Below are 26,982 nucleotides of genomic sequence, written 5' to 3'. Positions count from 1 at the left end.
CCTAGTTCATCTCTGCATCTGGGCAGCTCAGTCTATGGAGGACGACAGCCGGGGCTGCTGGAAGCACCAGGGTCACCACTGCCCTGGGGAGGGAAGGGTGTGTACCCAGCGAGCAGACCTGAGGTAGCAAACAGTGAGCCCCATTATCCAACTACAGAAACTGTGGCCTGTGATGCAGTGGGACGGTTCTCAGACCAGACCACGTGCGGCTCTTCAGACGATGTCCACCTGGACATTTGGCACCTGGCCCTTCTGGGCGTGTCCCACATCCCCCCAGTGGGGTCAGCACCATGGCAATGCTGGTTTAAGATAACAGCCTCATTTATACCTGCCTCCCTGGAGGAAGAAGCCATCAGAACTGGGGCCTTCTCCTCCCTCCCTAGGGTGACATGCCCTCAAAGCTTAGCCCCCGAGACAGCAGACCCTTCCAGATCACCCTTCAAAGTCACTGCTTCAGCAACAGAACCTGTCACCCCTCGAAAGTTTCAGCATCTCTTTTGGATGGTCGGATCCCTCGTGAAGAAGACAACAATCTCCATGCTGACCGCCTGCCTCCACCTGCAAAGCCTCAGAGGACACCAGCACACAATTCCTCCCACTAGTGTGGTGGCCAGACGACGCCGGGAGGAGGGACAGCCGAGAGAGGAAGGAAGATGCAGCCAGGCCACTCCCCACCCCTGCACACACCTCATTCCACATGGAGTGGCCCAGGGTCCGGTTACACCTGTCCTGGCCCTGCCCTTCAACTCTGCCCACCCCCAGCCAGTTTTCACTGTTGAGTCCACGTCGGGCAGGAAAGAAAGTGGCTGAAAGCACCAAAAAGACCTGCCTTGTTCAGAGATGGCTCAGAGCCCTGGGGGCCCCTGAGGGTGCCAAGCTGCCGGGCCATGGCTCTTCCAGCAGCCTGTGACCTCCCTGCGGAGGGCGTGGTCCCTGAAGTTCTGCTGGGAGGCGCCTGTCCATCCTCCTGTCCCTGGGAGGCTGGGCCCGTGCCTCCTGCCCAGCTCTGCACCCTTCTGAGCTTCACCGTGAGGCTGGCCCCGGAGGAGCCGGGCATGAGGTAGACTGTGCCTTCGTGACTCCGCTTCCCCGCCCAGGTCCTTGTCCCTGGATGTGGGTGACCTCATGACCTGGGCCGCGGGCCACTGCCTGTGTGGGCAGCTGGCAGGGAGGCGGCAGCATGATGGGCCCGACAGTGGGCAGGAGGGTCACCGGCTCAGCACGGCCTCAGGATGCAGAAGTCCAGCTCCTGGGGCTTCCGGCGCAGGTCGCACTGGTCGCGTGCCAGCAGCCGCCCTCCGTGGCCCAAGCACTTGAGCGGACGCCTCTTAAACCCCCGGCCACAGCTCTTGGAGCAGGGCGACCAGGCGCCCAGCTCCCAAGTCGGACAGGGCTCCCCGCAGCTGCGCGTCTCCGCCGGGCGGTGTGCAGCATCACAAGTGGATGCCCCGCGCTGCCCTGGGGACTCGCGACAGTCCACCGGCCGCCGCTGCAGGCCGCCCCCGCAGCTGGCCGAGCACGGCCCCCAGCTGCCCGCCATCCAGCGCGCAGGGGCCCGGGCATCCGGCTGCTCCACCTGGTTGGAGAAGCTGAGGACGCTGTTGTGGTGCACCGAGGGCGCCCGGGGCTCCTTGGGCAGGTAGAAGGAGTAGCGGACCCGCGGAGGCGTCATCTTGCCCACGGAGAGCACCTCCACCGTCAGGGGCTCCAGGATGGGTCGCGAAGCCTGCAGACTCTCCACCGCGGTCCCCGTGCCGCTGTAGCGTAGCAAGCTGCCCTTCACCACCAGGTCCCGCTCCACGGCCGACACCACGAAGTGCCCATTGAGCAGGTATTTGCCTTGGCTGTTCTTCAGGGCCAGGTAGTTGTCATCTCCGATCAGCCCCTTGTAGCCGCGCTGGCGGATGTCGATGCTGGAGGCACCCGCGGGGATGGCCACCACGAAATTGTAGCCGTGCCTGCGGTGGAAGGATGTGTGTTAGAGGGCTGCAGGCCTCTACCCCGCTGCCCTCCGCCCCCAGATCGGTTCCTCTTCCCCAAACCCCCCAGCGGCTCACGCAGGCGGCAGAGTCCATAGCCTGGCCCCGTCCAGGGTCATACAAACCAAGTGGTGGTGAGGCTGCCTCACCCACAACCAGATCCTCCAGAGGCAGTGGAGAGGAAGGAGGAGGAGCAGGTTGGGGGGAGGCTGGGGCTCTGTGCGAGGAGGTGTGTGTGCGTGCTCAGTTACTTCAGTTGTGTCCCGACTCTGTGCAAGTCCATGGACTGCAGCCTGCCAGGCTCCTCTGTCCATGGGATTCTCCAGGCAAGAATAATGGAGTGGGTAGCCATGCCCTCCTCCAGAGGATCTTCAACCCAGGGACTGAACCCAGGTCTCCTACGTCTCCTGCACTGACAGGCCGTTTCTTTACCACTAGCACCACCTGAGTACAGGGAGGTATGTGGCCCCAGAGTCAGGGACCCAGACCAAGCCTTGGCTGGGGTGTCAGCTCTCTGATGAGTTCAAGTGAATCAGACTCTCTGGGCTCCACAGCTCATCTACGCAATGAGCAGGTTAAAAGAGCTGATGTCTTAGGCTCCTTCTGGCTCCACTAGTCTATGAAAGGGACACCTGCCATTTAGCTAGTGAAACAAGTCAGGGGATCTACCTTTAATTCCCCCCCCGCCCCAGGTCTCCCCTGCAGGTCTCTGAGACTGCAATGCCATTGGCTCTCAGTGTCTGAGCACCCAGGTTGCACCCAGGGCTCGATAGAGGGCACTGTGTCTGGGGGAACAGTGGAGGCTCCTGGACAGCCATCAAGGCCTTCCCACCGGCAGCATGTGGACTCCCAAGTTCTCAGAGCCAATCATACCCCTCAGCTGAGACAGCAGGGGCTCTGCTTGCCTCCTTTTCCAGAGAGTGGATCTGGACTTTGCAAGGAGCGCAATCCCCTGAAAAAGAGGGGCTGTGCTGGATCTTGGAAAGCCAGGAGCCCAGGCTCTGCTGGGACAATTCTCCAGATGATCAGGGAGGGGGCTCCCTCACACCAGCTGCTCACTCCCCTGTCTCCCTGAAGTTTATTGCTGTTCTTGCCTTCATCCCACTCCCAAGGCCAGGGCCTCATGCTCAGGAATCAGGGAAACTGTCACATCTATCCCCAGGTAAGTTTTGTTTTTTATCAACATCAAGAACATTTAGTGAGCATTTATTATGCACCAGGTACTATGCTAAGCATGTTACTCGAATTAATTCCCTTAACCTTCACAACAGTAGGACTGGAAATACACTAGCACCGTACTCACTTTACAAGTGGGGAAATCTGAAAGCCTAGAGATTGTGTCACTGGACTAGGGTCATCAAGAAAGTGGGAAATGGGATCTGAACATAGGTCAGTCTCACTCTAGGACCCGAGACGGGCCCTAATGACTTTACTGTCTCCCTAAATATCATCTCCCGCTAAGCAGGGTCCTACTCAAGACTCCATCTTTGTTGGATGAATGAATGAATGAACATCACTCTCATGGGCGAGCATGAGTAGCCTCCACAGCAAGGGTGCTGGCCAGGATCTGACATTTACCCCATCTAACCTGGGAGCTGGCGATGGACAGGGAGGCCTGGCATGCTGCAGTTCATGGGGTCACAAGGAGTCGGACACAACTGAGCAACTGAACTGAACTGCACTGAACCTAAGGTTAGGGCCTGGGGGGTAACTCCTCCCCTCCCGCCCCCATCCCTCCTCTCCCTGTCCTGGACACACCCCCAGGGCCCAGGACTCACATGGGCTTGGTGAAGAGTCCTGACACCTTCTTGCAGCTCTTATTGTCTCCTCCACACACCCCACACTTGTCGAACTTCTTTTTGGAGCCCAGGTTCCCATCACAGCCTGCCTTGATGCACTTGCCCTGGACGCAGACTGAGGTGGAGTCTGGGGTACAAGGCGTGCCGTCCACCACCTGCAGGGCCCCCCAGACAGGGAGAAGAGGAACAGGGGCAGCTCAGCCCGACGCTCCCTAAGACTGTGTCCCCCTGTCCCCCGGCCTCCTGCCCAGGCTCACCCACCTTGGGAGCCAGCACGTAGAAGTAGCCAGTGCCGTTGGCTCGGCAGATGAGCTTGCACTTGTCCCGTGGGGAGACACCCGAGTACTTGGGCACCCAGGCCACGGCCAGGGTGAGCCGGTTGGTGCTGTGGTTATAGCCGTTGAAGGCCTCGCACTGCTCCTCCCGGAAACTCTTGCCAGAGGCTGGGGAGGGAGGAAGCACATGTAGGAAGCTAAAGGGAGGGCAGTGGGGGAGAGGGCAAAGAATAGGACCCCGCCCCGTGTGCTTGCTCAGCCTCCCTCAGCTCTAAACAGCTCCTCTCCACCCTTGGCTGAGTGGTCCTCATCACCAAAGCCACCCCATCTCAAAGAACCAATGCAGGCTGGGACCAAAGGATGCAGGATACAGATGATAATGCATCCCCCAGACAATGTGCCCCCTTCCCCAGTGGTCCAGCCTTAAATTCCCTCTACAACAGGAATCCTAAATAGAAGCCTTCAGTGACCTATTGAGACTGTTTACAGAATGTTCTTAAATGCATAAAATACATACATAGATTACAAAGAATACCAATTATATTAACACACAACAATCAATATATTTTGAAACATATTTGTGATGCATGTGCTTCCTTGTTAACTCATTATATAACAAAATTCAATGATGAGTCTAAAAAACAACCAGAAGGTCTTCCCTGGAGGGCCAGGGGTTAAGACTCCAGCTTCCACTGCGAGGGGCGAGGGTTATTTGCCTGATCAGGCAGCTAAAGGTCCTACATGCCGTGCCACACAGCCAAAAAATAAGATTAAGTAAAATATTTTTTAAAAGCTTAAAAAAAAACTAAGTGTAAAGTGGTGATGAGCACAAATGGCATTTTGAGGAATCTGCCACAACTGAAAATGTGTAATATATGAAAATACCTGGGATTTCTAGCAGGGGCAGGGCCACAGACCAGCATTACAGTTTATTGCCTAACTAAGAGAAATACTAAATTTTAGGTGGAAAGGTTAGCAAAAAACAAACCAAAAAAACACTAAATTCCTAACTTAAAAAACTATTAAATTTTAGATTAAAAAGTTAGTAAATATAGAGATGTCATCTTCCCCCCACCCAAGTTCAAGAGGCTTGGAGGAAGAATTCCTGCTCATATGTAAGTAAGAACCACCTCTGAGTTCTAAGCTGGGCTGTATCTATTCCAGTCTCATAAAAATAGCAAGAAACTGAGAATGTGGAAAAGATCTAATTTACTTTTATCCCAACAAACTACAGAGAGCTGATCATGGTCTATAGGAAAGTCAAACAAGGGATATGTAACAGTGTTTTTTTTTTTTTTTTCCTAAACCATTTTATTTTCATTCTGCTATTGTTATTGCAAAGGATTATTCTTAGAAAACACATAAATTAAAAGCTAACCTGTTTAAAAGGATTCCTGCCTATGAAGATGGGCTTGTCAGCGCTTAACTAAGAGGGTTCTAGTGTCCTGTCCCCCTTGGGCCACTTAGCCTTCCAGCCTCAGCCTCAGAGGATAACAGCCCTGGCAGAGGTGAGTGGGCAGAGAAATGATACCACGAGATACCTCTGCAGCTGCAGACTCTGCCCCAGAGGCGAGGACCTCAGTTGAAGTAGCTCTGTGGCCTCCAGCCCACCTCCCCAACCGTGCCACAGGCACCCCCTCCTCACCCGAGCTGGGGCAGGACTCCAGGTTGCAAGAGCGGTATTTCACCCTCACGCCCTCACAGTACTTGCCGCCGTTGGCAGGGGTGGGGTTGCTGCACTGCCTCCGGGCCAGCTGCACGCCCCCTCCACAGGTGCGCGAGCAGGGGCCGTAGGGCTCCCACTTGGCCCAGGAGCCGTCCACCTGCGAGGAAGGGACTGTTACACTCCTGCGGGGTCCAGGCGCCACACGCGCACCCGGATCCTACAGGAGAGCTACCCGGGGGCAGCCTCCACCCTCCCACCCCACCAGGACAAAACCCACTCTGTTTCCGGGCCCGGGACGCACACTACACTGTAGCCTGGAGATGAGCAAATGGCCACTGCTCCGAGTTAGAAGCCAGGCCGCACGGGAGGACGGGGCTCCTGGCTGTGGAGTCGGTCAGGGACGCTCCACCTGTGCCCTCACCGCATGGGTGGTCTTGAGCAAAGCAGAAAAGCTGCCTCAAGTTTCAGGTGTTTCACATGCAAAAATGGAGCCAGCACATCTGACCTCAGGCATGAGGTCAGGTGGAAGATTGAAATGATGCAACGTGTGTGATATTTCCCAGGTCAATGCTGGCCACCTCCCAGGAGCTCAAGGTTCCTCTTTACATATTGTTAGTGTCCTTACAAGAGTCTCTGGGTCTAAAGTGGCCAGTAAACCATGTCATGATAGATACCCGAATAGTCTCATCTGTGAGGTTTCTACAATTCAGACACCAAACCAGATTGGCTGTCACCTCAGTCTGAGGTTCCATTTGTGAAAGTTTTGCTACAAGCAGATGTAATGTTTGTGTTCAGAGGAGATAAAGAGAGGAGACTATTAAGCAATCCTCAAAGTCTATTTGGCTTTGGGGTGAATTATGCAGTGTTGTTTTACTTTTCAAGAGGGTGGAGAGAGGATAGAGAATTTATAGTCTTCATTATGTTTTTCTTGGGATGACAGTAAAGTTAAGTTCTCGGCATTGAAAACACATGGGGTGGGTGACAGGGGATGAGGCCCCGCTGTACGGGCTGGGGTGGAAACATGGTCACAGATCATCCAAAGCCACCAACCCACGAGGAGACTAACTGTGACTGACGTAGGTACTCAGAGCATTTCTCCCATCTGTTCTCTGTCAGAAAGTTTCTGTTTCATTGTTGCCAGCGTGTCTGTTTCATCCTGCAGAAGACCACTTTCCCTTAACCCGGCTTTCTCCTCAAATCAGAGCCCACCCCAACTCAGCCCTTCCCTTCCTCAGCGAGTCAGCTATACCTGCTCTTTCTACCTGCTGCCTCTGCTGTGCCTTGCACCACAGAAGCCCCCTGGCCAAGGCAGCAGTGACCCCCTAAAGATCGAAAGAGTCCGTGCCCAGGCCTGTGGTCCCCAGTCTTCAATATTTAACTCTGCTCCTGTGGCTTCTGAGATGATGCTACATTGTTTTACCTGGCATCACTTCTTCCTGCATGCTCCTACAGGAAACACTTCTGCCATGCGCCATCCAATCACTCATTTGCCCAGTATTTGTTGAATTGTTACTACAAGCAAATCTCTGCCTTCAAAGCAAACGCATCCCAGCAGGGAAGACAAACAATAAAAAGAAGCCTGTGCACCTGCTGTCAGATGGGATTAAAGCAGGTGGGGGAGAGGGAGGTGGGGCTGGTCCTGGCAAGGTGGGCTGGCACCACTGGGGATGGGAGAGAGTCAGATGCCATTGGGGGATGGCTTGGCCCAGTGAATACATTGAATAGGGATGGGGCAGGGGAGCATCTGTGAAGGAGTGATTCCAACGCTGGACCACCAAGTCTCCACTCAGTATCAGGCTGGTGAGGATCTGAGTTGCGTGAGGGGCGATGGAAAGCTGGTCAGATCAATGGATGGACTGTACATAAAATAGACTTGAAGAATTGCTGGAGTTCAGAAACTAGAGGCATTTAAACTGGGGAAAATGGGGCTTCAGTGGACAGAGTGGGATTCCTGAACTGAGGTCACTGGGGTGATTAATAAGCTTTGTGCTTTGGTCTTGACTGCTGAGGGCAATAACTCCCTGAAGGGCCAAGGTAAAGAAGCGACAGTCTGCTCAGAAATGAGGTTGAGGACAGAGTGGATTTGGCTGCCGAGGGACTGAGAGGTCCAGAGTGCCTCTCACATCACGTTTCCTATACCCAACGTCCTCTTAACCTATTTCTTTACCCTCCAGATTCTTCTTCCCAAGAGAAGGAGGTGGCCATGACTGGCCTGTCCTCAAGAGCTCCTGGCCTCTGTGCAGCAGACTAGGGGTCCAGGCAGCCTCTGGCTGGTTCCAAACCACCCTCTCAAAGATGTCCCCAGTGGAGCACTGATCCCCACAAGCCTCCAGCTCAGCCCACCTCCCAGACTCTGCCCCATATCTGCCCGTTGAGACCCCACTTATCCCTCACGACTCTCTTCCAGTCCACCTTCCTCATCAGTGCTTTTTCAGGCCCCTCCAATCATCAGTGGGCTCTCATCCTTGTTCTCCACAACACGTGTCCTGCTCTGTCTCAACGCACAGCATACACTCCCCCACCCCATGGATGACAGTTACATTTCTGATTTCCCCACTAGACTGTGTGCTTTCTGACATGGCCCATGTTTTCTTTGCTTTTCTGACCACCCAGAATCCTGAATACAGTGGGTTGTTGCCTAATGAATGAAGTTTTAATTAAATGTATATTCCCAAAACAGAAGATTTTACAGAATTCTGTACCACACCCATCTCAGAGAAATTGATTAAGTATTTGATGAATGCTTTTTTATCATGTTGCCTCTGAGTACATAAAAACCCCACGGCAAGCTCTCCTGTGGACAGGGCCGAGGCAGAAGATGGACAGACAGTCCCCACCAGGATCCAGGGAGAGGGTGGACCTCCTACCTGGAAAAGTGCCCATCCCTTTGCTATCCCAACCCAAGATGGGAAGAATATAAAACTCTTACTATATTCAGAGAATATCTGGGTTTTGAATTTGTTCTGGTTTGGTTGGTATTCCTATTTATCAGGAAAAAAATAACTTTCATTCATTTATGTTTCAACTTCAAAAACAACAAATCACAACAGAAACTGAAGCTAAGTTCAGGATGTAACAGATGAGCCTGGTGCACCTCAGGCTCCCTGGCCATGAACTACCCAAAGAAGGTAGAAATGAAGAGCAGGTCACGAGCCAGTCGGAGCTTCAGGGGCTGGAGGCCGGGTCCTGAGCCCCTCCCAAGGAGATGGGGTGCAGCTCAGGACTGGGAGGTGGGAGGCTTACCAGCTTCCCTGACTGGCCACATCATTTTTCTCCAGTCTCATAATCAAGAAGGGGACAGGACCACCGCCAGTCGTGGAGACACCCGCAGCACTGACACAGCTACAGCCACGCAGCAATCTGCGCCGGGCTGGCCCCCTGGGGAGGCTCCTGAGCACCCCCGCGCCCGCCCCTCCGCGCCACCGCCCCCACTCACCCGGTACTTGTTGGGGTTGTGTCTCTCCACGCAGGCCCCCTTGAGGCAGAAGCGGCCCTCGCCGCAGCCCGTGCCGTCTGCCCAGGGGAAGTGGCGCGTCTGGCACACCATCTGGCCCCTGGCCTTGCCCGTGCACCACAGCTTGGTGCAGGACTGCATGTAGGGGCAGGGCTTGGAGCCCACACCGAAGGCCAGCTCACACTGCTGGCTCAGCGGGTAGCTGGCGCCCGGCAGGTCCTCGGGCAGGGAGACGGGCTTGCTGGGCTGGTCCAGGAGGCAGTCTCCTGCGGGAGCCGAGGATGTTCATCAGGGACGGGCCCAGAGAGGTGGCCATGGCCAGCGCGGGGTCTCGAAGGCAGGGAGAGGACGAAGCCAGGGACACGGAACGGGCCCCACCAGAGCCCAGCTCCTCGAGTCGCGAGTGAGATGGGTAACAGAAGACAGATGGGCCGGGCGGCCCGCCTCCCCAGGCCCCGCTCACCGTGCCCACTGTCCAGGAAGTCGGTGACGATGGCCGCGCTGCAGGCTGACCAGGGGTTGGCACGGTCAATTTGGATGAGCGTTGGGGACATCATATGATTGCCCCGGAGCTTCCCGAACACCTCCTCACACACCTTCACGTTGTCGTGGGGCATGTTGAACACGTGGCCTGCAGGGGAGACGAGGGGCCTCAGAGGGGGACCGTGGCATGGGGGACCCATGGGGCAGGCCCACCCAGAAGAGGGAGCCGCTGCTACAGGGCCTTGAGGGAAAAAAGACAAATGTCCACCCCTGCTCAGAGCAGCCAGCTCACACCCAGAGGGAGCAGAAGGGAGCCCTGCCCTCTCGACCCCCACCCCGAGAGCCCTGCATACCCAGCTCGTGGGCAGTGGTGAAGGCCGAGGGCAGCCCATCGTCCTCGATCACCGAGCAGCTCCTCTTGGGGTCACACATGGTGCCCACGTCGGCCATGCCCAGGGTGTCACAGGTGGTGGCTCCACACAGGTCCTGCCCGGGAGGGGAGAAGCAGAGGCCGGCAGGAGTTAGAGATGTAATGTGGGGACCCGTTGAGAAGGAAGGACACTCAACCCACTCCCAGACCACGGGGACCCATCACCTCCCAGCCAGGCCCTTTGCCCAGGGGGTTACGGGCTGCTACTTCTGGAATGAGCCCAGGCCTCGGGAGGAGGCCTCGGGAGGAAAGCTTGCTGGCTTGCAAGCTGAGAAGATGCTGCCCAAATCCTACCCAGGAAAGCCCCAAGGAGGAAATCAGGAGGCCATAATTACATGAGAAGGACCACTGCTTCCTAGAGAGACCGCCTTCCAGCCCAGGAAGTGGGGACTCCCCAGCTGGGTGAGGTTCTGGTCATGGCTAACTGGGTGGGAGGGGGTGGAAAGCCAGCGCTCTCCCAGCAGAGTCGGCTCTGGGAGCCTGGGTCCTCAATGGGGGATGGCCTTCAGACAACCATGAATTAAGCTCAGACTCTCAGCCAGCGGGTCACTGGCCAAGGGCCCGCCCTGCCCGAGGCCCAGCTGCTACGGCTGGGAGGGGCAGAGCGAGGCAGATGCAGGCCCAGATCCAAACCCCACTCCACTGGCCACAGAGCTCTGGGGACCACAGGCTTGACAGCTGCTACGAAGACTATACATAACAGGGAACAGGACCTGAGCAGAAAGGGCCATCCCTCTTTTTGTCCTGAAACAAGCTGCTGTGGGCCAGGGTCTCCAGCAGCCCTCGGGGAGCACATCCCACAGGGCTTGGGAGCACCGTGGGCCAGCAACACGCCAGGGACCTTGGCGCCCTGAGCAGGACGAGAACGGGACCCCTGTGCACATTCTGCTCCTCCTGAAAAGTCACTTTGAACAGGTGACACTGATGCTGTCTGCATCCTACCCCCGCCTGTGGAAGGCCATTGGGCTGTTTACAAGAAGTATACGGGCAGCATCTCATGTGCCCCAGCACAGGCTGAGGAAGCAGAGGTGTTATCACACACATCTGTTGAGGGTGGAGCCTGCGACTCGTGATCACATCTCATCATGGGGGTGACCTTGGGTCTGCAGCTGACACGCAGAGTCCTGGGAATCCCCCAACCCAGCCTGGAGTAGGGCTTTCAGCACCACCCGCCCCACAGACGCCCCCTTTAGACTACCCTGAAGCTCGAAGATGCTCAAGCCCCAGCCAGGATCTGGGGTCTGGACACTCAGGCTCTCTCGGCCTCGTCACTGCTGTTCACCCTGTGCCTCTGGAGCCCCGCCCCTGGGGAGAAAGCACGGCTGGTGTTTCCCTGGGGAGCCCAGCGGCTCACACAGCACACACACACAGCTGTGCTCAGCTGTATGTCTCTAGGGGTGTGTGCGCATGTGTGAGCGTGCACACACATGCCGACGTGGGGAAAATGTAGGCAGCCGGGAGGCATAAGTGGGGCCAGGGGGCATGGGAGGAAATGCGGTCATAGTACAGAAAATCAGCAAAATTTAATCTCAAGCACTCACAGGTTTACCACCTGAGCAGTCAGGCTTGGCTTCCCACGGTCAGGTGACAGTCACAGCTCCTCACAAGTTCACAGGGCTTCTGGCCAGAGAACCCCCAGGGGATCAGACCAAACTGGAGGACACCCGAGTCACCGGTGGGTGAAATGCCGTCTCACCCTTGCTCACGGCACCTCTGCCCCTTCTTCAAGCCCCCCAGGCACACCTCAAATTCCATCTCTTTCAAGTACCCTTTCCTCATCTAAGGCTCAGAAAGCTCTCCTTTCTGCCCCACCCCCGGCCCCTGAGTTCTGAAACCCAGAAAACACCTGCTGTCAGGACACGGCAGGAAGTAGGGAAGAAGCAGCTCATCAGTGGTTCAAGAACCGTGGCCACTGAGGAGCAGGCTGGGTGGACAGAGTGACCTGGGGACAGAGGACGGAAGGGAGGCAGGAAGGCTCCTGCAGGGGCAGAGTGAGGGGGATAGGGGAGCACAGGACCCCACAGAGGTGGTCACCCCTGGAAGTTCCAGCCTGGCAATCACAGCCTGCAGGGACAGCCTCTGCCAGACAAGCGTGTCACACTGTCCCCAGGCCGCCATGGGTGCCCTGCACTGGCCTTGAGTGGGAGAGGGCAGGACCAAGAAGCCTAGAGGCTGGCCCTAGCCCATCACAACACAGACATGTCACACCATCCCCAGGTCACCATGGGCACCCAGCACTGGCCTCATGTGGGAGAGGGCAAGACCAAGAAGCCTAGAGGCTGGCCCTGACCCATCACGACACAGACGTGTCCCTTCAGGCAAGTCAGCCTATTCCCTGGGCCTTGTTCCCCTCCTGGAAGGGCCAGCTCCCACTGAGAACCAAGACAGTCCAAGTGCTGTGAGCCTCTGCCCCTTGGCAGCTCAGGGGAAGGAAACCTAAGGCCGATCTTGTCTGCCGACACACCCTGTGCAACTGATAAAAGCAACTCACAGAAGCGTGAAGTTACCCACAAGGGGGCTCAGAGGACCAGCCCCTGCCTTGCTCAGCCGAAGAGGCTGAACGGAGCGAGAGCTCAGGCCAGGGTCCGGCGGCTGCTGTAAAACCCACCTCTGCAGCCCAGAGGCCCTGGAAGCCGAGAGCTTTCTCCTTGCCCTCTCTTCTCTCTTGTCCTCCTTTCTCTCGGGAAGGCAGGTTTTCTCTGCAGCAGATGTGCCACTGAAGGCCCCTCCTGGCCAGGAGCAACCTGTTCTTGCCATTAAGAAACCCCAGTTTCTCTGGATCAAACGAGAGGAACAAGGCAAGAGCCGGCAACCTTCCTGAGGGTCAGGGTGCAGGCAAGAGCAGCCATGCCTCAAGAGCCAGCCTGTCGCTGGAGGAAGACCAGCTGCTGGGTGTCTGGGGCTCTGCCTGGCCCTCAGCCCCATGTCAGGGGAACTCTCAATGGGCCTCCTGCTTTCAACTCCCACAGGTGACTGTGTAGGGCCTGCCGTGCCTCCCTTGTGGCACTGAGTCTCCACCCTTCTGGAGGGATCTCACACGTACTCCAGCTGCCTTAACCGCTTTACACAAGGTGCTTGTCTCCAGAACCAGAGCCGCTTCTGGGTCCTTCCACCTACAGGGTGCAGGCACCGCCCAGTCCAGCTGCCACCTGCTTCACTATTTCTGGGGACTTGCTGATTCTTCTTGTAGCCACAGCCACTTTTCCAAAGGACCCAAGAATCCTCTTGGCCAAGAACCTAATCCTCCTGGATCATTCTTTTCTCTTTTTATAACAATAATTTAGGATTGGAGCCATAATTGGGAAACAAATAAGGATAGCAACCTCACTCAGTTAGGTAAAGAATCCACCTGTCATGCGGGAGACTGTCTACAATGCAAGAGACCCAGGTTTGATCCCTAGGTTGGGAAGATCACCTAGAAAAACGAATGACTACCCACTGCAGTATTCTTGCCTGGGAAGTCCCATGGACAGAGGAGCTCGGCAGGCTGAGTCCATGGGGTTGCAAAGAGTTGGACGTGACTTAGTGGCTGAACCACGACCACCACTGCCACCCCACAGGGTTCACCATGTTTATCAAGACTGTGAGCTACACACACACCACCCCTCCCAACCAGCTGTCCTCCTACAGTCCTCCTTCCACCTCGTCTCACTTTTCCCACCATCTACTGAGGTGCTTGATGTTTCCCAGGAGTATGAAGAAAGGGGACGACAGAGGATGAGATGGTTGGATGGCATCACCGACTCAATGGACATGGGTTTGGGTGGACTCTGGGAGTTGGTGATAGACAGGGAGGCCTGGCGTGCTGCGGTTCATGGGGTCACAAAGAGTCGGACACGACTGAGCAACTGAACTGAAACTGAAATGCATAGCTCAGGAACTCTACTCAGTGACTGGTGGTGACTTACATGAGAAGGAAACCCAAAGGTAACAGGGTACATGTATACCTGCGGCTGATTCACTTTGCTGTACAGCAGAAACTAACACAACTTTCTAAAGCAACTATCCTTCAGTCAAAGTTAATTTAAAACATCAAGCACAGTAAATTTTTTTATGTGGCAGAAGACACATGTTCTGATGGAGACAGCTTTCTGCTCACATTGAATTTCTGGGCATGAGAGGCCATGCTCATGGTCACAAGTCACATCACAGCTTTCAAGAATTCTACTCACAGTTCTTCATAGCCTCTCTCTCATTCTACAGGTGAGGAAACTGGGGCTCTGAGGGCTATGATGACTCCCCGCCAGCCAGGCCACTTTGAAGTAAAGAATGGAGTCAGAATCCATTGGACACCCAGGGCAGCATGGCCTTTAGTCTGAAGAGTATCACATGAGCGAGGGCTCAGTTCACCACTGGTGAGACCACCTGCACTGGTATTAACATGGCCCCTGAAGTCGGTTGCCCACCTGAATCTCTCTCATGCGTCACTGGAGTTCCTCGTCAAACTCAAAATCCACTTCTGTTTGCAATCCCCAAGGACAAGAGGGCCTTGCTTTGCTAGAAGGAAAAGAATCTATCAGCTCAGGGTCTGGGCAGCGTGACTCAGGAAGCCTAGTGAGAAGAGGCTGGCATATCCTAACAGTGTGTATCTGCAGGTTCTGTTCCCCCAGGTCTACTGCAAGGCAGATGGATTATTTACCACCTGAGCCACCAGGGAAGCCTAATTCTGTTCCACCAGAATACAAATCCCTCGAGATGCACAGAACGGTGTCACAGCAAGAGATGGAGGGAATCAGACAGGAATGCCCTCAGCGAGGAAGCAGAGGAACCCAAAGTTTGCAGGGGACCAGACTCTCTCCAGAAACCATCACTTCAAGGAGCACCATGTCCAATGGTCACTGGCATTCACGTGGCAGATGCTGTTCCAAGTGCCTCACCTGCTTGTTGTCAGACTCCTCACTGCACCTTTGTGAAGTAGGTGCCACAACCAGGCCCCGTCTACAGATGAGCCCCGGGAGACCATGCGCAACCAGCCCGGGGTCAGCAGTGAGCTCGAGGCGAGACGGGGAAGGAGGGGCCGAGTGAGGGCTGAACCCAAGCCGTGAAGCCATGGAGCCTGATCCTCCCCAGGCCTGTGTGCTGCCTCCGGGGCATGAGCACTCCAAGAATGAAGGGGCTGGGGAGGGGCTCAAGAGGACAAGGTCGTCCACTCTGGGCCCCTGACCCCAGAGCTCAGGCTGGTCACCAGTAGGGAGAGGCCGGGAGAGACACAGGCAGAGGGGAAGGCAGGCTCAGGAGCCAAGAGTGCTCTGGGAGAGGGGTCTGTGCCTGGCTCCCGACCCCATACTGACACGCCGAGCCCGTCCCTGTGGTGCACCAGGGCAAAGCCAGACCAAGGAGCCTCGATGCGACGCCAAAGAACCTAAGGCTCCCTCTCCCAACTCTGCAGGCAACAACCTCAAGCAATGGAGGAACGATCCCCTGGAAGGAAGGTGAAACCACCTGAGCACTCAGGGTTCTGTGGTCCTCCCACCCGAAGAATGACAGCAACGTGCAAGGCCCCATCAGAGGGGCTACACAGATGCAGGGAGGCCCTGCCTGAAGGCATTTTACACATCACCGGGACTGGCCACTTCAGAGTCCAGAGTCTCCACACATAGAGGAAGCGTCAGGGCATACCTGCAGGGGGATGGGGCAGAAGGCTTCGCAGCAGAGCCATCTTAAACCTAAGCTCCAGCCAGGGGCCCACCCGCAATAACTGGACAACGGCAAACACACAGTCAGACTAAGGCAGTGATGGTAACAGGGCACCGATTCTGGAACGCCCAGTAACTCATCCCCTCAGCAGCCCTGCACAGCATCATTATCCGTGTTTTATGGATGAGGATAGAGAACTTCAAACAGCTGATACATTCAGTGTCATGACTAAATATGCAAGCACCAAGATCCCAAGTCAGCTCCGCCTGCCTCCATGCCTGTGTTCTTTCCATCATTCCACTCGACCCAGGCAAGTGTCACAGCAAACAGCTATGAGACGTTCTGAGGCAGGGGAGGGGCAGGACCCACAGGGGACAGACCTCGCTGGCTCTCCTGACTCGCCAGTGTCTAAAAATGCAAAGAATAGTTTCCAGTGCACATGCCTCCCTCCAAACTTCCTCCGCACCCTGGCCCATCACTCTTGGCTTCCTTATGTGCTGTAAGTAAGAAACGGGGCAGAAGAACCATTTCCCTACAGACAGGGAGAACCGTCTCCCCTCCGTGCTGTCTGCCTCCTCCCTCCCAGAAGGAGTACAGTTGAATTTCCATTTAGTGATCAAGATTTACAAACTGTTAAATACCAAATCTACAGCTCTCTCTCTCTCTCTCTCTCTCTCTCTGCTAACATCTTCCTCCAAGGCTGACTTCAAAAAAGATCCTAACAAAAGACAAAAATTCTAATCCCAAAAGCTACACGCTCCCCAGTGCTCACAGCAGCACTATTTACAACAGCCAAGACATGAATGCAACCTAAAATTCCACTGTCAGATGACTGGACAAAGAAGACACAGTCTCTATATACAATGGAATATTACTCAGCTATAAAAAAAGAATGAAATAATGCCAGTTGCAGCAACATGGATGAATCTAGAGACTGCCATACTGAGAGAAGTAAGCCAAACAGAGAAAGACAAATATCATATGATATCGCTTACATGTGGAATCTAAAATATGATACAAATAAACTTATTTACAAAACAGAAATAGAGCAAGAGACATAGAAAAAAACTTACGGTAACCAAAGGGGGACAGGGTTAAGAAAGGGATAAATTAGAAGTTTGGTATTAACATATATACGTTAAGATATATAAAATAGATAATTTTACACTAAGGTTTTACTGTATAGCATAGGGAACGATACTCGATATTTTGTAATAATCTATAAGGGAAAAGAGGAGAAGGCAATGGCACCCCACTCCAGTACTCTTGCTGGAAAATCCCATGGATGGAGGAGCCTGGTGGGCTGCAATCCATGGGGTTGCTAAGAGTCGGACACGACTTCACTTTCACTTTTCACTTTCATGCATTGGAGAAGGAAATGGCAACCCACTCCAGTGTTCTTGCCTGGAGAATCCCAGGGGTGGGGGAGCCTTGTGGGCTGCCGTCTATGGGGTCGCACAGAGTCAGACATGACTGAAGCGACTTAGCAGCAGCAGCAGCATAAGGGAAAAGAATCTGAAAAAGTATACACACACACACACACACACACACACACACATATATGTATGGCTTCCCTGGTGGCTTGGCAATAAAGAATCCACTTGCCAATTCAGGAGCCACAAGTTCTTCCTGGGTCAGGAAGATCCATCCTCTGGAGAAGGAAATGGCAGCCCACTCCAGTATTCATGTCTGAGAAATGCCATGGACAGAGGAGCCTGGCAGGCTACAGTCAGTCCATGAGGTCGCAAAAGAGTTGGACTTGACTTAGCAACTAAACAATGACAATAACAATATACGTACATATATAACTGATTCACTTTGCTGTACAGCTGAAACTAACACAAGGTAAATCAAAAACAAAGACAAACAAGCAAAAAAAGATCTTGACAAAATTATGATTCTTTTTATTATATTGATAGATATATATAAAAGACATTTATCATTTTACTATTAGCATTTTTTGTCTGAACACTAAATTTTACTGTCATGTTGCATCTAGTTCATTACGGAAAGAACTGGCCTCTATTCCAAATGAGACTCCGGAATGCTGATGGATCCTATTCGGTGCAGGATACGGATTTGTTGTTCAGTCGCTAAGTCATGTCTGACATTCCCCAGGGAATGCAGCCCGCCAGGCTCCCCTGTCCTTCACTAACTCCCGGAGTTTGCTCAAACTGATGTCCATTGAGTCAGTGATGCTATATATACAAATCTATGCTGTACACATACACATGGTATACATACACATCCCCACAAAACCCAAGGCCAGAATGGGAAGACAAGCACCAAGCTTGAGATGTGAAAGGAAGAAAGGTAAGAGCAGGAGTGAGGAGAAGAAGAGGATGACAGAGACCCTGCCTCGAAGACCCTACAAGAGGAAGAAGACAGCTTGGAGGAAATCGGGGAAGGGAGGGGCTAAGGGAGCAGCATGCGCGGTACTCAGCACACTCAGGAAAAACAGGTACATGAAGAAGTAAGCGGGCAAACCCCACAAACTACACACCCTAAAACCTGTCAGTCCCATGGAGGAGACATCACAGGGAGCAAACCAGAGCAGGGACTGGAGGAGTGGGCCTCCCACAAGAAAGAAGCAAGCTTCCTGTCCCATCAACACTACCTGCTTCCTTCTCGCCAGTCCTTCCATCCAGCATCTGTTTGTCCCTTATCCTCGGCTTCTGCACACCAGTGTTAAAGAGAATGATTTGGCCTCCAGCAAAGAGGGATCTTGGTCTTCACCAAGGCAGTCACACCACATTGCATTGGTTGTTTCCTTGTTGGAGGTCCCTGACACACGGTGAATTCCTAGGGGCCAGAGGCCACATCTTACGAGTATCTGTATCTCCACGCCCGGGAAAGCACTGCAAGTAACAGATGCTCAGCATGCGTTAAGAGAATGTATGGATAAATGAATGGAAGTCACCCAACTACAGAGCTACCCAAACTGCAGAGGCATCCAACCTAAAGAAGAGAGAAGACCCAGGGAAGTGTGGTCCCACTGGGCCTCTGCCCAGCAGAGCGGAAGCCATAGAAACTTCTCCTCATAGAAATAAAAGTCCACGCAGAACAACTGGCTCTCATTCTCCACAGATCCTGGTTCCAATTCCGTGTGACCTCACCCGGCTGTTATGAGCTGGAAGCTGATCGCTTTCCACAATCCAACATGCACTCTTCTTCCAGGAACTTAGACTCATTCTGAATCTTTAAGGAAACTCCTCATATTGTCAAAATCCTTGCTGTGTGATCCATGGTTCCTCCTTTGTGGACAGTAAAGGATCGTCCCTGGGTCTCGTCTTCCCAGTGTTTTAATTTCAACACCTCACATCCCCTCCTCTGCCTGCCAAGAGGACAGCAGGCTCCCACAGCCTGGCCCAGGCTCGTTGCCACTGCCACAGCACTGAGGGATTGGAAGGGAGCTCCACGTCCACCCGTCCAGCCCTTCTCCTGCTCTTTGCCGGGCACCCCAGAGCACCTGGAGCTCCCCAGAGCTGCTTGCCCCTTGTCATCACAGGAGGAAATATGACCCGGCCAAGCCCGACCTCTTCCTAACTGCTTCCATCCCATGAAAAACACAATTGTGTGATCAGAGACAATCACACCATTTTTCCAATATCTCCAGGAGACCCAAGAAATAGGTAACTCTAAATGTACCTGTCAGTTCAAGGTCCTTTAGAGACAAAGGTAATTTACAAAATAAGTACATTTCTAAAAACGTTTAATCCAAACAAATTATATATGGCTTACCAGATGGCATTAGTGATAACGAACCTGCCTGCCAGTGCAGGAAATTTAAGAGACTCAGCTTTGACCCTGGATTGGGAAGATCTCCTGGAGGAGAGCATGGCAATCCACTCTAGTATTCTTGCCTGGAGAATCCCATAGACAGAGGAGCCTGGCGGGCTACAGTCCATGGGGTCGCAAAGAGTCAGACATGACTAAAGCAACTTAGCATGCATATATAATTCTTTTCAAATTTTAGTTTGAAAAAGCATTAATTACACCAATATTCTGATAAATATAAGCAGAGAAGCTCACACATCTGATTTAAAGGATTACTCCTGACCCTTACAAAGGTAAAGAATCTCCCTGCAATGCAGGAGACCTGTGTTCAATCCCTGCGTTGGGAAGAACCCCTGGAGAAGGAAATGGCAACCCATTACAGTATTCTTGCCTGGAGAATCCCAGGGACAGAGGAACCTGGTGAGCAGCAGTCCATGGGGTTGCAAAGAGTCAGACACGACTGAGCAAATAACACAATAACTTACAAAGTAAGACAAAAGTCCCTCTTGTGTTGGCGCAGAGAGGTGGCTCCAGACTCCTGGAGCCCATGCCGGCCTCTGTCTAGAAAGCGCAGCTGTACGCTGGCGTTCTCATCTCATACTGTTTCTTCCCCCGGGAGCTCAGGAATGAGCCATTCCTAAGACTCTGAGAACTCGGCAGGCCCCGGAGTCTGTGCTGATGAGGAGGTGGGGGAGAGACGTTTGCTATAAAGCACATATCTGCTTGACGGGCCTGCCAACACAGCCTCCCTCCCCACTCTCTGGCTTTGCCCTCGCGACGCCTGAGCAAAAGACAGCTTCTAAGGGATCACACCGCACACACCCCTGCTTCTGACCCAAGTGGCCACACATCTTGTGCCTAATATGCATGGCCAACAAGGCCCCCTGGGAGTGGGGAATCTAGCCCACACCAGCAACAGACAGAAGCTATCACACTGTTTGATTGCTGCTGCTTCACAAGGCCGATCCTTCCAACAGCAGGACCTATACTCCTGCAGGAGTCCTGTTCCGAAAGTGAGCCACCCCACGAGGCGGCAGAGACACAGGTCTGTTACATTAGACTAGTGAGCAACCTTCACAGGGCATCCCGGGTAGCAGGTAGGCCAACAGCTGCTTTGCCCATTAAGAGATCTGTTCACAGCCTCTGCTCTCTCCCCACCCATCTGACTGCCGAGCTGTGTGCAGAGGTCGAGGCCCCCTTCCTTGCAGCTTCCCTGTAACTCAGGCAGAACTTGGAGGAGTGGGGCAGTGACAGCTCCACAGACCTCAGTTGGAAGAATGAGCACAAGGAAACAGACTCAGGCCAAAGACCTCCCTAGAGGAACCAGGTGGTGGGAGGAGAAGGCTGGGAAAGGAGGAAGTTCAGCCCCAGGAAGGGCCCAGCTGTGCCAGCTGGGTCAGTGTGGAAGGCTCCTGCCCCGGCCCTGTGCGCACCAGTCCACCTGCATACAGCAGAGACTCAGGACCCCACAGGTACCCGAGGGCTCCGTGCCATCCCCAGAAGGCTGTGGTTATGACATGAACAAAGCGAGAGCCTGGCACTGATTCAAGCCCCAGCTCCCAGAGTCAGAGGAAGCAGGTCACAGGGACGCCCTCTTCTCTCTCAGTCTCTCACACCTGAGAAATTTCAAGACTCCGACAACACAGCACCCAATCTATGAATCTAAAATGTCAATAGATCCATAGCACCAAAGGCTTCTCTGATCTGCTATTCTGACCTTTCTAATCCCAAGACTCAGTGTCTTTCCAGCCCTGCAGCTGGGATCTGCGCTCTGTCACTGAGCTGACTCTTTCCGCGCGGCCGGGGGCGGGAGCTGGAGCCCTCACAGGACATGTCAGTGAGCCTGCTCGGCGGAGCTACCTCAGGGCGCCCAGGTCCCCCATCCCCTGACCTGCCAACAGGGATACGGGACAATTCAGCTCAGCTCCGAGCAAAGCTCCACTCAGAGCTCCAGGCTCTGAACTCTCTGACTACTCCACCTGCTCTGAATGGGCCAGAAGCCCCCTCAGAGAAGAGCCAGACCCCGCGCTGCCCGGGGGAGGGAGAAGCAGCAAGGAAGAAGGGAATGCTCCCTGTACTTGAGTCTGTCCTTTCCCTGCAACCCACGAAAAAATCCAAACGAGCCCTCCACCCTAATCCAGACTTCCCAGGCCCAAGACGGATAGAGGACTGCAACGTGCTGCCCTCGAGAAGAACAGCAGGCGCTCAGCTCCCAGGTCCCGGAGCTGAAGAAGGAAGCCTAGGAAGGAGGGTCCGGAAGGACTCGGACGCCCCCTTGAAGAAGGGCTGGACTCTCCAACACCATCCTCGGGGCGCCCCCTATCGGCCGTGCAGACCAACCGCGGCTCCGGGGCGGCAACTTCCTGGGTCCCGGCCCCTCGGCGTCATTGGCCGCGCCGGGCCAACACCTTCCGAAGGAGCGGGCGTTCCTCCCACCGCCCACGTGCGTCGGCATGCACGCGAGTCAGAGCTCCGCCGTGCCTAGCGGCAGTCTTTCCCCCGAAGAGCCCAAGTGGCAGTCGGAAGAGATCAACGAAATTCAAACTCGGGGGTGAGTCGGTGACTGCGCGGCACAAAGGACATTCGGAGAGTTAAGGGCGGAGACTCCCGCCCCCCCCAAAAAAATGGGGGCCACCTGGGTCCAAAGAGATGACGGGTCGACTCACCTGCCGAGTGAAGAGGATGGCCGTGTCCCAGTACTCCGGGTGCTTGTCACTCACTTTGTTCAGTTTCTTCTGCCACGCGCAGAAGTTGCGCAGCGTCAAGGCCGCATTGCCCGTGACCTTGGGCCCCGTGTCGCGGTCTCCGAGAAGCAGCACCTTGACCACGACGATGTTGATGGGGTTGAGGATGCTGGGGTGGCGGTAGAGCCGCGCCGCCGTGGCCAGCAGCGTCAGCAGATAGTGCTCCAGGTCCGCGCCGTGGAACTTGACCATCGACTCGTCCGCCACCACCAGCGTCTCCACGTATCGCGGGATAGACACGAAGCGCTTGGCGCGCCCGGACCTGCGTCGGCTGCGAGCCTCCCCTAAGCCGATCCGCCGAGGAATATAAGGGTCCAGGGCCCGCAGGATGGCGGGGTTCCAGCCTGAGCCCACCCCGCAGCGAGACGTGGAATCTCCGGGAGGCCCCCCGGGGGCGCCCCGGCGCTGGAGGAGGTGTGCGCCCTGGCTGTTGCGCTGCGTCGCCGGCGCGCTGGTGTTGGGCAGCGGGCTAATGACATACTCGGCGCCCCGGTAGCCGAAGGCTCCGCGTAGCCCCCCGCACAAGCTCAGGGCGGCGAACGAGTCTGGCTCGGCATTCACGTCCCCAGAATAGAAGCAACGTCTCAAGTCCGGAGAGCTGCGGATGAGTCCCTGGAGGGGGACGCCCAGGTGCTCAGTGGCGAAGGCGGGTGCCAAGAACTGAGCATCTGGCGTCAGGTGTAGGTAAAAGTCCTCCTGAAACGCTGTGATCTGAAAAATGAGTCCCTGATCCCCGGAGTCCTCGGGACCCTGCCAATAGTAGTGGCGGCCGTTGATGTCCGGGTCTAGTCGGATGGGGACCACCACCTCCCGCTCTGGCTCTGAGCCGCCAGCGGGTGCCCCGGCGAGAACCAGCATTAAGATGCCCAGCAGAAGCATGGCGCCGGGCAGCGCACAGCCGCGCTCTCGGAAGGGCCCGGCCCGGCTCCCCGACCGCCGGCACGGTCTCCTTGCAGCCCGCACACCGGAACCACCGACGCCCCGGGCCGCCCGCAGCTCCCAGAAAGGAGAACCCCAGGGAGGGAGACTCCTCCCAGAGCTGTGAGCGTGCACCGAGCAGCTCGCGCCTCCTACCTGTGCCTTTCCAAGCAGAGCGCGCCCTGGGAGCTTAAGTGCAATCGCTGTCAAGTGCAAGGACGAAGATTTGCAGCGGAGAGCTAGAGGGAGGTGCCGGCCGCTTCTCCGAACCCCAGCGGTTCGCAGCGCAGCAAACCAGGCGCTGGGCGAGCCTATTAAAGGCCCCCTCCTCTTTGGACTGCCCAGTCAGCGCTCTCCCTCCCTCCTCTCCCAGCCTCCCAAAGCTTGCAGCCTCCTGGGGCCACCGAAGAACTCGATCCCGCCTCCCGAGCGCAGAGCCACTTGGCGGGGAGGGAGTGGCGTTGCGCTGAAGCAGGAGGCGTGGGCTGGCCAGAGCAACCCGCGGCGGAGTCTGCATCTGCGTCCGGCCCCAGTGCCCAGAGCATCAGTCCGGACCTGCGGCTGGCTGCGCCCTGGGTCTTAGCCTTTATCTCAAGGCAGTTGGGGTCAGGAATGCAATATGAAGACTGGAGGCTAACCCCCTCTCCCAGACCCACCTCAGCCCTCCCGTTGCAATTTCCTCATCACCGATGGTGCTGCTGCTAAGTCGCTTCAGTCGTGTCCGACTCTGTGCGACCCCATAGACAGCAGCCCACCAGGCTCCTCCGTCCCTGGGATTCTCCAGGCAAGAACACTGGAGTGGGTTGCCATTTCCTCCTCCAATGCATGAAAGTGAAAAGTGAAAGTGAAATCGCTCAGTTGTATCCGACTCTTAGGGACCCCATGGACTGCGGCCTACCAGGCTCCTCCGTCCATGGGATTTTCCAGGCAAGAGTACTGGAGTTGGGTGCCATTGCCTACTCCCTTCCTCATCACAGTGTCCCCTAAAAAATCCAGAACAAAGAATTGCCCCTGTACATGTGCTACTGCTGCCAGAAGGGCACATTCTGGGGCCCATGGAGAGCTTGTTTGGAACCTATGGCTGCCCAGGCCCACCATCTGCCACGAGGGCAGACGGTGGGCAGAATGGGCTGGTACTGATGGTTAGTTTTCAAGAACTTTGCTATTACACAGTCATCACTAACATTTTGGTTATGTGAACTTATAAATCATGTGTAATAACAAGCCCCACCACATCCTAATGGTTTGAGCACAATTATCTGTGCTCTGGAGCCTGGGAGATCAACAGTCCTTCAGGACAGACCCCAGCCCACTGGGGCGGGGACGTGCAGGGAGGAGAGCAGATGGTGAGGGTAGGAGGGCAGGACTGAGTGGTGCCCATCCCACATCCCACATGATGCAGGGGCATCATGACAGAAGCTCAGACCAGGTCCTGTGGGAGTGTTCACACCACTCAAGGAGGTAAATGCTCAGGACTGGAGAGGGGTTGGGTGATGGAGAGCCATATTTAGCACTGACCAGCACACCAGTGCCCAGGGATGTGGAGAAAAGGGTGGTCTTCCTGCCAAAGAGGGGCTGAGGCACTGGTGGACAGTGGAAAAAACATCAAGAAAAGGTACTTTCTGGGACTTCACCGGTGGTCCAGTGGCTAAGACTCCAGGCTCCCAATGCAGGGGGCCTGGGTTCAATCCCTGGTCAGGGAATGAGATTCCACATGCCACAGTGAAGACCCAGAGCAGCCAAATAAATAAATGAAAATAAACATTTTTTAAGGGAGCATCCTCAAAGTATTTCTTAGAAAAGAAAGAAAGAGTACTTCCTCCCTTCCTTTCTCTCCTGTGATCCTTGACCAAGTACAGGAAGGACTCCGGAGTGAGAAGCTGAGGGTGCGCAGTGGTGATACCATCAAGTCACGAGATCCCACTGACTCTGAGGGGAGTCTGGGAGCCCTGTTTCAGGCTCTGGGCCCCAAGGTCCTTCCTAGCTCTCAGTAAAATGCACGTCTTTCTTCTGAGAAGAAAGGAGGGCAAGTAGAGCAAGGAAGGCTCTCCTGTCTCTCCTGAGACCTAGAAAATCTTTCCAGAACCAAAGGGCTCTGGGTTGAGCTTGTAAGAGGAGGAGCATGTAAGAGTGGGACAGTGCGTGACGATCTGAAGCATGAGAAGGGGATGTGCGGAAGAAGTTTGGAATTTTCTTAGGAGAGTGGCTGCTGGAGTCAACAACTCTGCTGTGGAAGGGAAGAGAATGCTGGGACTGGTCCCAGAAAGAGCACTTTCTGCCCATTATTCTCTACCCATAAAGGATCCGGACGCAAGAGCCCCCTGGGGCTTTGGAACAGGAAGAGTGCTCCGGTGCCCACTATTCTCCTGGGGCCCCACTTCAGCTGAGATGTGTGGGGCTGAAATTCATTATGTGAATGAGTAAGAGATGGTGTTTACGCTCTGCAAATGAAAGGGAGAGTGTGCATGTGGAGATCTGTGAGAGAGAGTTCACATTGACAAAGGCCTTCTGTGTCCAAGTGTTTAAAGAGGGGCTGTAATTAAAGAGAAACACAGACAAACAAGGGCAATCATAAGTCACTTCTTTAGGGCAGGCAATTGTTTTCCTACACGCAGCAGTTTTAATGGTGAGTTACAAGGCTTCCAATGACATTTTACGTTCACTGTGATCCATGGGTTTTGGTAGGGACTGTGATGTGTCGCTAGTGATGATGGGCACAGGAGAAGAAACCCTTCCCCACCTGTTGGCCTCACTTCCCCTTCCCCAGTCACACCTCGAGCACAGAAGTGGGCCATGTGGACATCGCCAAAGGCGTTGGCGTACACTGAGCCCTTACTCTGCACTCAGCACTACACTGATTTCCATGTGCATCGTTTTCCGTGACCCTGGTCTCTCTGCTCTTGGGAAGCTGCCCTTCTGTCCAGTTGCTCTTTCCAGGGGTTCCTAAACAGGGTTGAGGCTCTAGGAGAATGCAGGTTGAGCACACAGAACACTCGAGTCGAAGTCAGAACTCCACATGGACCCTCCGTTTCCATCACTTATCTGATTCTCTGACTCTGTCAAAAGAAGAGGGACCACCCACCATCAGAGGTCTTCAGTCAGAAGACTGCATTGGAAATCTCAGGTCTAGATAACATCTAAGATCACTTCCGGATCAAATACTGAATGACCACTGGAGGCCTGTGGAAGGCAACAGAGCGCGATGACTGAGAGCCAAAGCTCAGAGGACCCCGTGTGCGTCCTGGCTGCACCCCATCTTAGCTGTGCCTGCTTGGATAAGTTACTGTACCTCCTGAAGCCTCAGTTTCTTCATTATTACAATTAGCATACTGATACAAACCATGTCCTATACTCATTTTGAGGATTGCTGCCGCTACTGCTGCTAAGTCGCTTCAGTCGTGTCCGACTCTGTGCGACCCCATAGATGGCAGCCCACCAGGCTCCTCTGTCCCTGGGATTCTCCAGGTGAGAATACTGGAGTGGGTTGCCATTTTCTTCTCCAATGCATGAAAGTAAAAAGTGAAAGTGAAGTCGCTCAGTCGTGCCTGACTCTTAGCAACCCCATGGACTGCAGCCTACCAGGCTCCTCCATCCATGGCATGTTCCAGGCAAAAGTACTGGAGTGGGTTGCCATTGCCTTCTCCGCATTTTGAAGATTAAATAAGTGAATTTTTAAAAAGTATTTTTAAAAAGCTCAGAAGTGCTTGATGCGTCATAAAAAAAAGCATTCTTAAAGTCATCTAGCAGTGTTGTTTGTATTTTTATTGTTGCTGTGTTAGTTGCTCAGTCTTTCTGACTCTTTGTGGCCCCGTGGACTATA

At 54.6% G+C, this 26,982-nt stretch overlaps 1 protein-coding gene across 1 annotated transcript; it reads right to left on the bottom strand.

The window, feature by feature from the left end:
• Nucleotides 1-1,008: 1,008 nt before the first annotated feature.
• ADAMTS15 (ADAM metallopeptidase with thrombospondin type 1 motif 15) lies at nucleotides 1,009-23,123 on the bottom strand. Its single transcript, NM_001192390.2, has 8 exons — nucleotides 22,167-23,123; nucleotides 10,010-10,142; nucleotides 9,637-9,804; nucleotides 9,156-9,439; nucleotides 5,699-5,876; nucleotides 4,040-4,221; nucleotides 3,758-3,933; nucleotides 1,009-1,958 (listed from the first exon to the last, which is right to left on the bottom strand). Exons 1-8 carry the CDS (start codon nucleotides 23,121-23,123, stop codon nucleotides 1,217-1,219), a joined length of 2,820 nt encoding a protein of 939 aa, NP_001179319.1. The 3' UTR covers nucleotides 1,009-1,216.
• Nucleotides 23,124-26,982: the final 3,859 nt, after the last annotated feature.

The sequence above is a fragment of the Bos taurus genome, chromosome 29 (assembly GCF_002263795.3).
Source record: "Bos taurus isolate L1 Dominette 01449 registration number 42190680 breed Hereford chromosome 29, ARS-UCD2.0, whole genome shotgun sequence".
NCBI lineage: Eukaryota > Metazoa > Chordata > Mammalia > Artiodactyla > Bovidae > Bos > Bos taurus.
The sequence above is the reverse complement of the archived record's forward strand: the minus strand, read 5'-3'. Positions and strand labels throughout refer to the sequence as shown.